This window comes from Phodopus roborovskii, unplaced genomic scaffold (assembly GCF_943737965.1).
Source record: "Phodopus roborovskii unplaced genomic scaffold, PHOROB, whole genome shotgun sequence".
NCBI lineage: Eukaryota > Metazoa > Chordata > Mammalia > Rodentia > Cricetidae > Phodopus > Phodopus roborovskii.
The window spans coordinates 7,710,581-7,720,345 of NW_026126482.1; the positions used below are offsets into that span (position 1 = coordinate 7,710,581).

General features: G+C 57.3%; 1 protein-coding gene across 2 annotated transcripts; it reads right to left on the minus strand.

Annotated features, from left to right (window-relative positions):
• Positions 1-539: 539 nt before the first annotated feature.
• Prr7 (proline rich 7, synaptic) lies at positions 540-9,097 on the minus strand. 2 transcript variants are annotated; one of them, XM_051194219.1, is made up of 3 exons: positions 8,949-9,097; positions 1,248-1,896; positions 540-1,103 (listed from the first exon to the last, which is right to left on the minus strand). In XM_051194219.1, exons 2-3 carry the CDS (start codon positions 1,657-1,659, stop codon positions 706-708), a joined length of 810 nt encoding a protein of 269 aa, XP_051050176.1. In that variant the 5' UTR covers positions 1,660-1,896; positions 8,949-9,097; the 3' UTR covers positions 540-705. The 2 variants fall into 2 exon arrangements, with proteins under 2 accessions (XP_051050176.1, XP_051050177.1); XM_051194220.1 differs by having other exon boundaries at positions 8,846-8,980.
• Between the last annotated feature and the right edge of the window lie 668 nt (positions 9,098-9,765).

Sequence of the window (9,765 nt, forward strand, 5' to 3'; positions counted from 1 at the left end):
CTTCCCCTTCTCTTCACCCTCGCTGCTTGGTCGAAAGGAATTATCAGGCCCACCTGGGGCCCTTGGCTTCCCGCCCTCTCCTGCCGGGCAGGTCCCAGGCTGGAGGTCCTAGGCGTGACTCAAGAGTCAGGGCTTATAGATGGGACCCAGGGGTTTGGGTGCCCCCTCCCGTTCCGTCGCCTCTGCTTGGGTTCTTTTTCACATGAACTTCCCCCGTTTTCCTTTTTTTTTTTTTTTTTTTAAAGCACAACTTTATGTAATGGGTCATGCTCATGTCTGTTAATAAAGAAATCCAGATCCCTTCGGGCCTGCTGCTCTGGGCCTCCAGGGGTTGATCTGGCGTGGGCGCCGGCCCTCAAGACCCGCTCCCCAATTCCTGTCACCTCCGAGGCTACAGGGGGCGCACTTGTTATCCTGTGGACGACTCATCTCTGTACACATACGCGCCCCAGCAGGCCAGCAGTCAGGCTCCTTCCCTAAGGTTCAACGTGCCTGGTCTCTAGCACCTTCGGCTTAAAGCAGCTGGTGTTCCCCTCCGCTTGTACCAAAGCAGATCACACACCTTTATTATCCTCAAAATGTAACAAACGGGGTAAGAAATCCCACCCTCCCCCCACCCGTCCCTGCAGTCCAAGGGAAGCATTTAAAAAGCCCCGCAGTCAGGCTAGGAGTTCGCCCGTGGGGCCCGGGACGCCGGGCGCCCCTCTATACGGCTGTAGTCCTCCCGAACAAGGGGATGGAGACTGGCAGGCGCCAAGCTCCGTGCTCCAGGGGCTCGCGGCTGCTGAGCTCTGAGTCGGTCCAGCTGGGGAAGACCCGGCGGCTGCGGTCAGCCTGCAGACAGAGGGTGGGGCAGGGGGCGGCGGGCCGCGGGGCGCTGGGAAGATGCAGCGCCGAAGTATAGCCCCGGTCCAGGAATAGAGGCTTGTAACTGGGAGGCGGCTGCTCCTGCTTCTCCGCGCTGTCGCGGCGGCTCAGAAAGGGCGTGACGATCTTGCGGTAGAGGCCGCGAGTGTCCGTGAGCACCTCGCTGTAGGGCGGCGGCGGTTCGGCCATCAGCACCGCCTCCTCGTAGCACGGCGGCTTAGACATGTCCGATTCCGCTGCGGAACGGGAAGCGAGCGGGCTGTGAAGATGAAGCCTCCGGCCCCGGCCTCCCGCAGAAGCCTCGCCCCGCCACCACCACCCCAGCCCGCTTCTCCCGATGCGTCGGCAGGGAGCGCTCGCCCGCCTCAGCGCAGCCTTACCTTGGCGCGGGTAGCTCCAGGGCCGAGGCGGCACGGAGAGGTGCGGTGGCGGTGGGTGCGGCAGTGCGTGATGGTGTGGGTGCGGGTGCGCGTGCGGCTGCGCGGGCCCGTGGTGCAGCAGCGGGTGTACGTGCACGTGCGAGTGCGCGTGCACAGGCGCCTCCAGACGGCTGCGGTGCGGTGGTGGTGGCGGCGCCAGGCCCGGAGGACTTCCAGCCAGGCTGCCCTCAAGCTCGAGGGGCTCCAGCTCCAGAGCACGCAGGTTCTGCTCCCTCAGTCGCTCCTCCTGGCGCCGTTTGAGGCGGCGGCGCAGGAAGCTGCAGAAGCAGCAGAGCAGGACGATGAGACCCCAGATGAGCCAGAAGCCGGCGAAGCACGTGAGGAACGTGTAGGTGCCCTGGGACATCACCATGGCTGCGGCGCAAGCGGCAGGTCCTCGGCAGCTTTACTGGACGCTGGGCTCCTCGGCGTGGCCCCGGGGCCGCGCCACGCTCCCAGGTGCCGCCAGCGTCACTTGGGGACCTGCGGCCGGGGGCTGCCTGCGGCGGGGCTCAATGGGCGCGCATGCCGGCGGGGGGCAACTTTGGTTCCCGCTCCTTTCCATGGCGCCGGCCGGCGCGGGCCTGCTTCACCCGGGGCCGCGAGCGACCTGCGGGGCAGACACAGGGCTCAGCGAGGCTCGCCGGGATCCTGGGTGACTCCCGGACTGCACCCGCGTCCCGCGCAGGGCCGGGGATGCCTCCTCGGTGGGAACCCCCGCACTCCCCGGGGGCCGGGTGACGTCACCGAGGGATGACGTCACTGCCCGAGGTTTCCCTGATAGGGTTTCCCCGAATCGAGACCTGGCCACCGCGTGCCGACGCGACCCAAGACGGGCCAGCAGAGGGCGCGCGGAGTCCGCCCGCAACCCCAGGGTCCAGCTCGAGGTGGTTTCCGAGGCTGTGTGACCACTAGGGCACTAGGGTAGTCTAGGCGCGGTTACTTTGCGTGAGGAAAAGGACAGTCCATTAATTGCAGGTCCAGAAGCAGCCCGCTTGGCGCCCAGCTTCTGCCCTGTGCTGCTTCCAAATATTAGCCACGCCTTTAAGAGACTGGCGGGCGGCTGCCACTGCATGCCACCGGCCCTGCCTTTGTCTGCTCCCGACGCGATGTGTTGGGCATGGGCCAGGCGCTCTTTCCTTCTTTCTAGGCGCCTCTGCCAGCCGCATTCCAGCCCCAACTTGACTTCCCTCACCACGTACTCATGCGCAAACCCCGCTTGGTGCACCTCTCTTACTTCCAGCCTCCCCCCCCCCTTCCACCAATTCCTTTCCCTGTTTGCAGAGGGGTGGAAAATTAGATGAGAATTTGTCTTTCGGACCCACCTCCTGTCACAGCAGGGGGCCGAGGACATCTCTGCATCGGGAGAGAATGCAGGAGCCCTGACTGCTTAGTTAAGGGCATCAAGCAACAGACGGGTTACCATCCTTCCTCACGGCCCCTTTTGAATGCCTTCTACCAGGAGCTCTAACACAACCCACTGGATAATGAAGTATTCCTGATGCACAGCTGAGAATTGGAAGAGCAGTTAACTGCACAGATGGCAGCGCTAATTCGAACCTAGGCCTAGCAGCAAAGCCCTGGCCTGAGCTTGTGGAAAACTCCAAAGGGCTGCCTGCCCTTGGCACAGTACCACTCACTCAGCTTTGGTTGCCATCCCCTTACGATCCCAGCTGAAAGGGCGCCAGGCCTTGGCCACTCCATCTTCCCCCAGATGGCTCCTGTCTGACTCTCTGGCTGCCTTCAGCCATGTGTCCCTTGGTACCCATGCCAGGCCTATCCTCCTGGGCCTGCGTTCCAGAGCAGGGTGGGAACAACAGCTCTGCCCGCCCCCTCGACAACCCCACCATGAGGCTGCCATGGTGACGCAGCCCAGATAAAAACACGATGCTGCCAGTCACTGGGAGTTAATTAAATCTGTTATTCTCCTTTCCTTGAGCCCCCAGGAATAGGAATGTTCTGAGGAAACAGTTTTGGCCAAAAGGGCAGAAACAGTCCTTGGTCAGAAAAGGATTTCTGTGGTTGGAGGTAAAGGTGCTTTCTAAATTGGAAGTGTCTATCAAGGGGTGGGGGTGGCTTGAGCCCTAAAGACTGGCCACCATGGACAACATGGCATCATGGTTCTGAGTGTATGAATACAAGGGAGCTTCAAAATGTCTGTCAAGGTCATCAGAACTTGTCCCTTCTTCCCATGTGCATTTCTGTTGCTTTTGAGACAGGTGTCACTACATAGGACAAGCTAGCCTCAAGCTCAAGAGCATGTGCCACCACACGGGGCTCCTCGCAGAACTGTAACAGTATTAAAATCACCTTGCCACACCACCACTTGATGGAGTGACAAGCTTAGAAGGAAGACTCGCTTCGGTTGTACAGCTGATGAGGGTTAAGGTTTTCCTGTGGGGAGCTACAGATGGAAGCTCTGGTGTCAGCTCGGCATGTCAGAGCTTGGTGGCTAACTAGTAGCCAAAGTATGTGTTCCTGTTCCTTCCTGTCAAGGCCTTGGATCACCTGTTACGGCGTAGCTCACTCAGGGAAGTACTACAGGGTGGAGAGAGATTGACAGCTTGAGGCTCAATGTGGAACAAAGCACAGAGACTATGCCACCAGAGTATCTCGCTCAGCAGACTGGGCATTGGGCCAGATTCCAGAGCCTAAACCCACAATCTGTGTGCTGCTGTCACTGATGCAAGTCCATTCTGCAAGGACCAGGAGCCGCCACTGACTGCACTGTGTACAGACTAGGGGTCAGAGAGAAATCCCTTCCCTGAGAACACACCACTGAGCCAGCGTCTGACGACAGTCCAACTAATGCTGAACACGCTCTCTTCGTGGGGCTACCGAGGGCCAGTCATGCCTGAAGCCTTCCTCCTGTACGTTATCTAGTCCACAACAGTTGTCGAGTACATAAGCATCAGGGGGGTCATTTGGATTTCTTGAAACGTTCTACTGAACAGGCCAAACTCTCCAAAGCTGCTGCCCCAAGGCTCTTCCCCACCTCTGCACGATTGGGCCCTAGCTGGAGGAACCTGCAGCCCCAGACCCAAAGCCTTCTGGCTCCACAGCTGACAGCAAACGCCTGCCACTTGCTCACCTCCCTGTTGGGAACCATGCCCTCCAGATGGACTCAAGTTTGCATCTGCCATATTACTCTTTCTGTATTCCCTCTTCTGCTTTATTCTTGCAGATCGCTGGTTGCCCAGGGTTCCATCTTGGTTTGTGTAGCATTTTATGGCTTTGCTGGGTTCTCTTAGACCATCCTGGGATTACACCAAGGGACAGAAGCAAGAGCCCCAGGTGTTTCCTCTCCACTTTGCTGCCTATTTCCTCCTGAATCACCATGGGAAGGGTTAAGCTAGCCACTGCAAAGGGCAGAGTTTTCTGGGGCTGGGGTGAATGTTTCAGACTGGTATCTCTGAAGCTTGTACAATGTCTGAAATGCATGGAGAGGGAGCTTTGTCCAGACCCAGAAAGCTAGTGCCACTGTCACTCGGTTCAGTAAGTCTGGGGGAGGGTAGTCCTGTTCATGTTTTCTAGTCTATCTCAGTCGATAGCCCAGGCTGTGTCCTTAAACTCATGACAATCCACCTGCTTCCATTTCCCAAAAGCTGGGATTACAGGCAAAAGCCACCACACCTGGCTTCGGAGTCCATACTTCTAACAATTTCCTAGTAGATGTGAAGCCAGAAAAACCCTGTGACCTAGATCCTGGCCTCCAGAATGAGTTCCTGCCAGGCCCTCTTGGCCTTCTCCAACATTCCCCAGAGAGTCTACCCTGAGCCACCTTGCCGCCCTGGGCTGAGTAAAAGCCTACTGACCTCGGAATGCTCTAGAGTATTAATGAAGGCTTGATCGGCTGGCACACGGTGGCTAAGAGCCACTTGTTGATACCCTGTCCGTCACCCGTTTGACACCTCAGCTGCAGGGGAGGGGACCCTTCGGGAGCTGGGTCAGCTTTACACGTCATTCTTGGGAAACGGTACCGAAGAAGCAGCTATTGCCCAGCTCTTAGCCCATGTAGGGCATTTTGTTTTTTCAAGATAAGACCTCACTATTTAGCTCCAGATGTCCTGGAACTGACTATGTAGATCAGAGTGGCCTTGAACTCAAAGGGATCCTCCTGCCTCTGCCTCCCAAGTACTGGTATTAAAGGTGTGCACCACTATACCTGGCCTTGGAGTGGGCTATAACTAAATCAAAACTCCAGTCATCTATGGATAAAAGGAAAAACAATACAGAGGCACGGAGTGGAGAGTGGTCGGGTCACAGGGACTCTGCGTGACAAAATGGAACCCTAGGCTTGAGGAGACGCACGGGAGGAGTGGCAGTGTAGTGGGGTGGGTAGGGGACAGCAGCTGTCCCCTATCCCGGCAGGTATCACTAGCCTATGCAGTTGTGATTTCAGCGGTACTCAATTGATTGGAAAGGAAAGCCTTGTCCTGGCAAGAAAGGCATATCAGAGGGACATGGGTGATATTTCTACACCTCCTTCTCACACCCACCCAGATGTATGGAGGCCACTGAGAGCCGAACTTGTTGCAGCCCCCAAAGTCAGCCTGGCAAGGAGCTGGCCATAACCTCATAACCTCACTTCCAGTAGGACTCAGTAATGGCTGGGACCCTGGCCTTCAGGGTCCTGACCCAGGCCTGTGAACTGACCACGACACAAAGAACCTGCAATGGGACATCTGAGCCCAAGCGGATCTGCTGACACCAGGGTTTCTTTATATGCTCATTTTTCAGATCTGGCCCTGTCAGGGTGTGGGAGAAATGGGGTAAGACATTGAAAGCCCAGACTCAGGTAGAGCCCACCTTTAATCCCAGTACTCGGGAGGCAGAGGCAGGAAGATCTCTGAGTTCAAGGACAGCTTGGTCTACAGAGTAAGTTCCATGATAGCCAGAGCTACACAGAGAAACCCTGTCTTGAAAAACCAAAACAAACAAGCCCATACTCATAGAAAAACCTTACTCCTGTGGTGTCCTGTGTTTCCATTACCCATTCAGCATGGACATGATAATTTGTTTTTGCAAATGAGGAAGGAAGCCACGTGATAGGGAAAGCTAATGCTTGTGTCTCATACGGAGCAGCCTGTGGTAACATGTCAAGTACTGAGGGAGGCATGAATTCAAATCCTGTTTCTGCCCTAACTGAACCATGTGATCCCATCCTAGTCTCACACTTCACGTGGCTTCTTTGCCTGGAGACAGGGATGGTAAGATCTGCCTTAGGGGCTGAAGAGTTAAGAGCTGAGGACCTGGGTTAAGTTCCCAGCATCCACACAGTGCTCCACAAAGAGCCGAAACTCCAGTCCCAGGACATAGAGCATCCTCTTCTGACTTCCACGGACACCAAGCTCACACACAGGGTGCAGAGATACATGCAGGCAAAACTCACGCATAAAGTGAATAAATCTTAAAACATCTTCTCCAATAATGCCTGAGGTGGGGGTGGGGGACAACTGGTGAGGAACACTTTAAGTCCAATGTACACACCTGCATGTGGCCAACTGAGGGCCAGCACCCAGCATCGTGTCTGTCGGCGGTCCAGTGGAGATCGTCCCCACTTTATCATGGATTGCATGCAGCCTAAGAGTTAAGACCTTCAACTTTAACACAACTCATGGATGTGTTTTGTTGGCCAATGACTAATAGTTTTTTTTTTTCAATATTCATTTTCTTCCCAACATTTGCATAAAGGCCAGTTTTTATGCTTGATCTCCAAAACCGATGCTCTAAACACACAGAGTCCACAACGGATTGTGACACGAATTGATAAGCAGGTGCCTGGCTGCCTCCCTCTTCCCACTGGCCCTGTGACCTGTGACCTATGGAGGCATTTGGGTTTCCAGCCTCAGCAGGACTGGCTAACCACGGAGTCCAGCACGGTGAGGCCTGTACTTCTGCTTAAGAGACTGGGGTCTTCCCAAGGGGCGAAAGCAGCCCGACTGAGGCTTGGGCTCAGCTAGAGAGAAAATGGAGGAGGGAGGGGGGCAGCCTACCAGTAGCACACCCTACCCTGACTGTGAGGGGGGGAAGCCGGCTGGTTCAGTGGGAACAAGGAAAGGCGCACCAAAGGCTTCAAACGGGTAAGTTCTTCGCTGGAGGAACATGAAGGAAGGCTAAGAATGGTCCTCTGGCAAGCTCCTGCCTGGATCACATGGCTGAGAGGGGCTGTGGTAGCAAAGGAGCCTGCAGGAGACTGGGCTCTTCTGCAGAGGGGTCGTTTGACCTTGGACAAGTCTCTTCACCTCCTGAACCCCGTGAGACTTCATGTCTAAAACAGGGATAACAAACTTACCTTGCACAAGTGCTCTAAGATCAGGAGACCGTGAATGCAGAGCACTCCGAGCAGGCAAAAAATGAAAGGAACCTGTCACTAATTCCCCAGGTCCCTGCCTTCGGGACCTCAGGCCTGACTTCCCAGGCAGCACCCATTTAAGGGCATCGTATGCCAAGGCCTCAAATGCCCCAGGTCCTGGGTACCAAGTACTTCACTGGAGAGAAAACAAAACAAAAAACCCCATGGTGGCTGTGGTCTCGAGGCCTGTGGTCAGGACTGGCATCTGCTGAGTCAGGCCCTACTGCAAGGGGGCCGTTTCTCTCCCCAGCACACTGCCTGCTGAAGGGAGGTTGGGAGGGGAGCCAGAGGTCATTTCCTCTGACTCAGCAGCCATTCGAGGGGCTCCCTTGGGTAGGGCACCTCCATGTGGCACTGGCCTCTTTGCAGGCCAACCTCCATGTCACCCCACACAGTCAGGGCATTGTGCACAGACAAGAAAGGGGCACTGTGGTCCAGACAATGAGCTGGGTCGCTCCTATCTGGCCTGGGACTGGCTTCCTCGGGTCAGCAATGTCCTTTGCTCTGCTTCTATCCTCCCTGGAGAATGGCGGCCAGGACACCAGGTGGGGGCCCACCGCAGGCCCGTGATTTGACACATACCCTGGCCATGAGGGGAAAGGCTGGCTAGCTTATTTCCTCTTCCCTAGTAAGGAAAAATCACCACCGAAGAAAGGGATTTTGGACCAGGCCATGTCGCAAGGGCGCGAGAGACCACCCTAGTGCTGGTACTAGTGATGGTAGTATCCGACAGAGACCCCAGACCCAACCTCCAGGCCTGTCCCTCCCGAGGCGGCCCAGACCCTGGGCCGCCTCCACGTTCGCAGCCACCCTGGGAGCCCTGTTGCGACGACTGCAGCCACGTGGGAGCCGGCTCGTGCCCAGAGCCTCTCGCCCTTACCCCCACCCTCGACGTGATCAGGCAGGCACACCCAGACCGGCCAGAGGAGCAATGCTCTCTCCACAGTGCACCCCCTTCGTCCCTGTCCCCCCCCCCGCCCGCGCCCCCGGCCGTGGTGGGGGAGGGGGCGTCGCCACCCCGCAGTCGCGTTGCTGGGGAGCGCAACCCCGTTGCTGTGGCAACGGTTTCCAAGCGAACCGGTGGCGGCTCGCGCCCGGCTAGGGCTCCCTCGCTCACTGGCGCTCCTTCCCCTCCTTCCTTCCCTCCGGTGTGGGCTGGGGGAGGGGCTGCCTGCTGTCCCGGTCGGGGTCCGGGTGGCGTTACCAGGCTAAGGCTCTGAGCCACCCGCAGGGAGGGTCATCAGCCCGAAGACCATCTTCCGCCCGCGTCCTGTTCCCGCCCGGCCCGCAGCCGTCGCGGTACTCACGGGCCCAGGCATCCTCCTCGAACTCGTCTTCCTGCCTCGGGACGAGCGGCCCAGCGGACAGAAGCCCCAGCTTGGAGCAGGCGGCGGCCCGAGGGAGCAGACAGTGGCAGCGAAAGCCGCTCCGAGTGCTGGGCTGGAGGCGCGGGGCGCGCGCACGGGCGCGTGCTGAGCTTGGCGTGCGCGCGCGCGCAGCCGACAGAGGCACCCCCCACCCCCTGCTACATACACGCCGCCGAGGCTGCTGCGATGAGGGAAGGGGTGCCCACCTGCCGCACCCAGGCAGGGCACACCAAGGTGTGAGCTCGCACTACCAAGGGCATCCTAGCACAGAGAAAGTACACTCTGCACAGCTCCTGGCAACAGGCTACCCAAAGGGAGCATACACCGGCAGCTTCGTGCTACAAAGCGGCCATACTCGCAGGATGCTTAGCGGAACAGGTGAGTTCACGGACCCAGACACTCATACAGCTCAACCTGTACATATCCAAACGTGTACCGGAGCGGTAGCTAGTGCAAGTCAGAACCCCAGTGTGGCTCCCACTCGGCACACTAAAGCATGCCTAGTGAGAAGCAATACAGACCTACCCCCAGGGCACAAGTATTCTATAGAGTGGGCCATCTTAAGCTTGACCCAGGCTGTACTGGCTTTTCTACTGTTTCTACTTCAACTTCTCTATGGCATTAAGGGTGATTTTGCAAAAGTACCTCTCACCACATCAATGGGGGACATTTAAGATCTAGGATAAGCTTAACTCACAGGAAAAGGGCTCATAAAACCAGTGAACTCAAAACTAAACTAGCTTTGGTCACAGTTGGT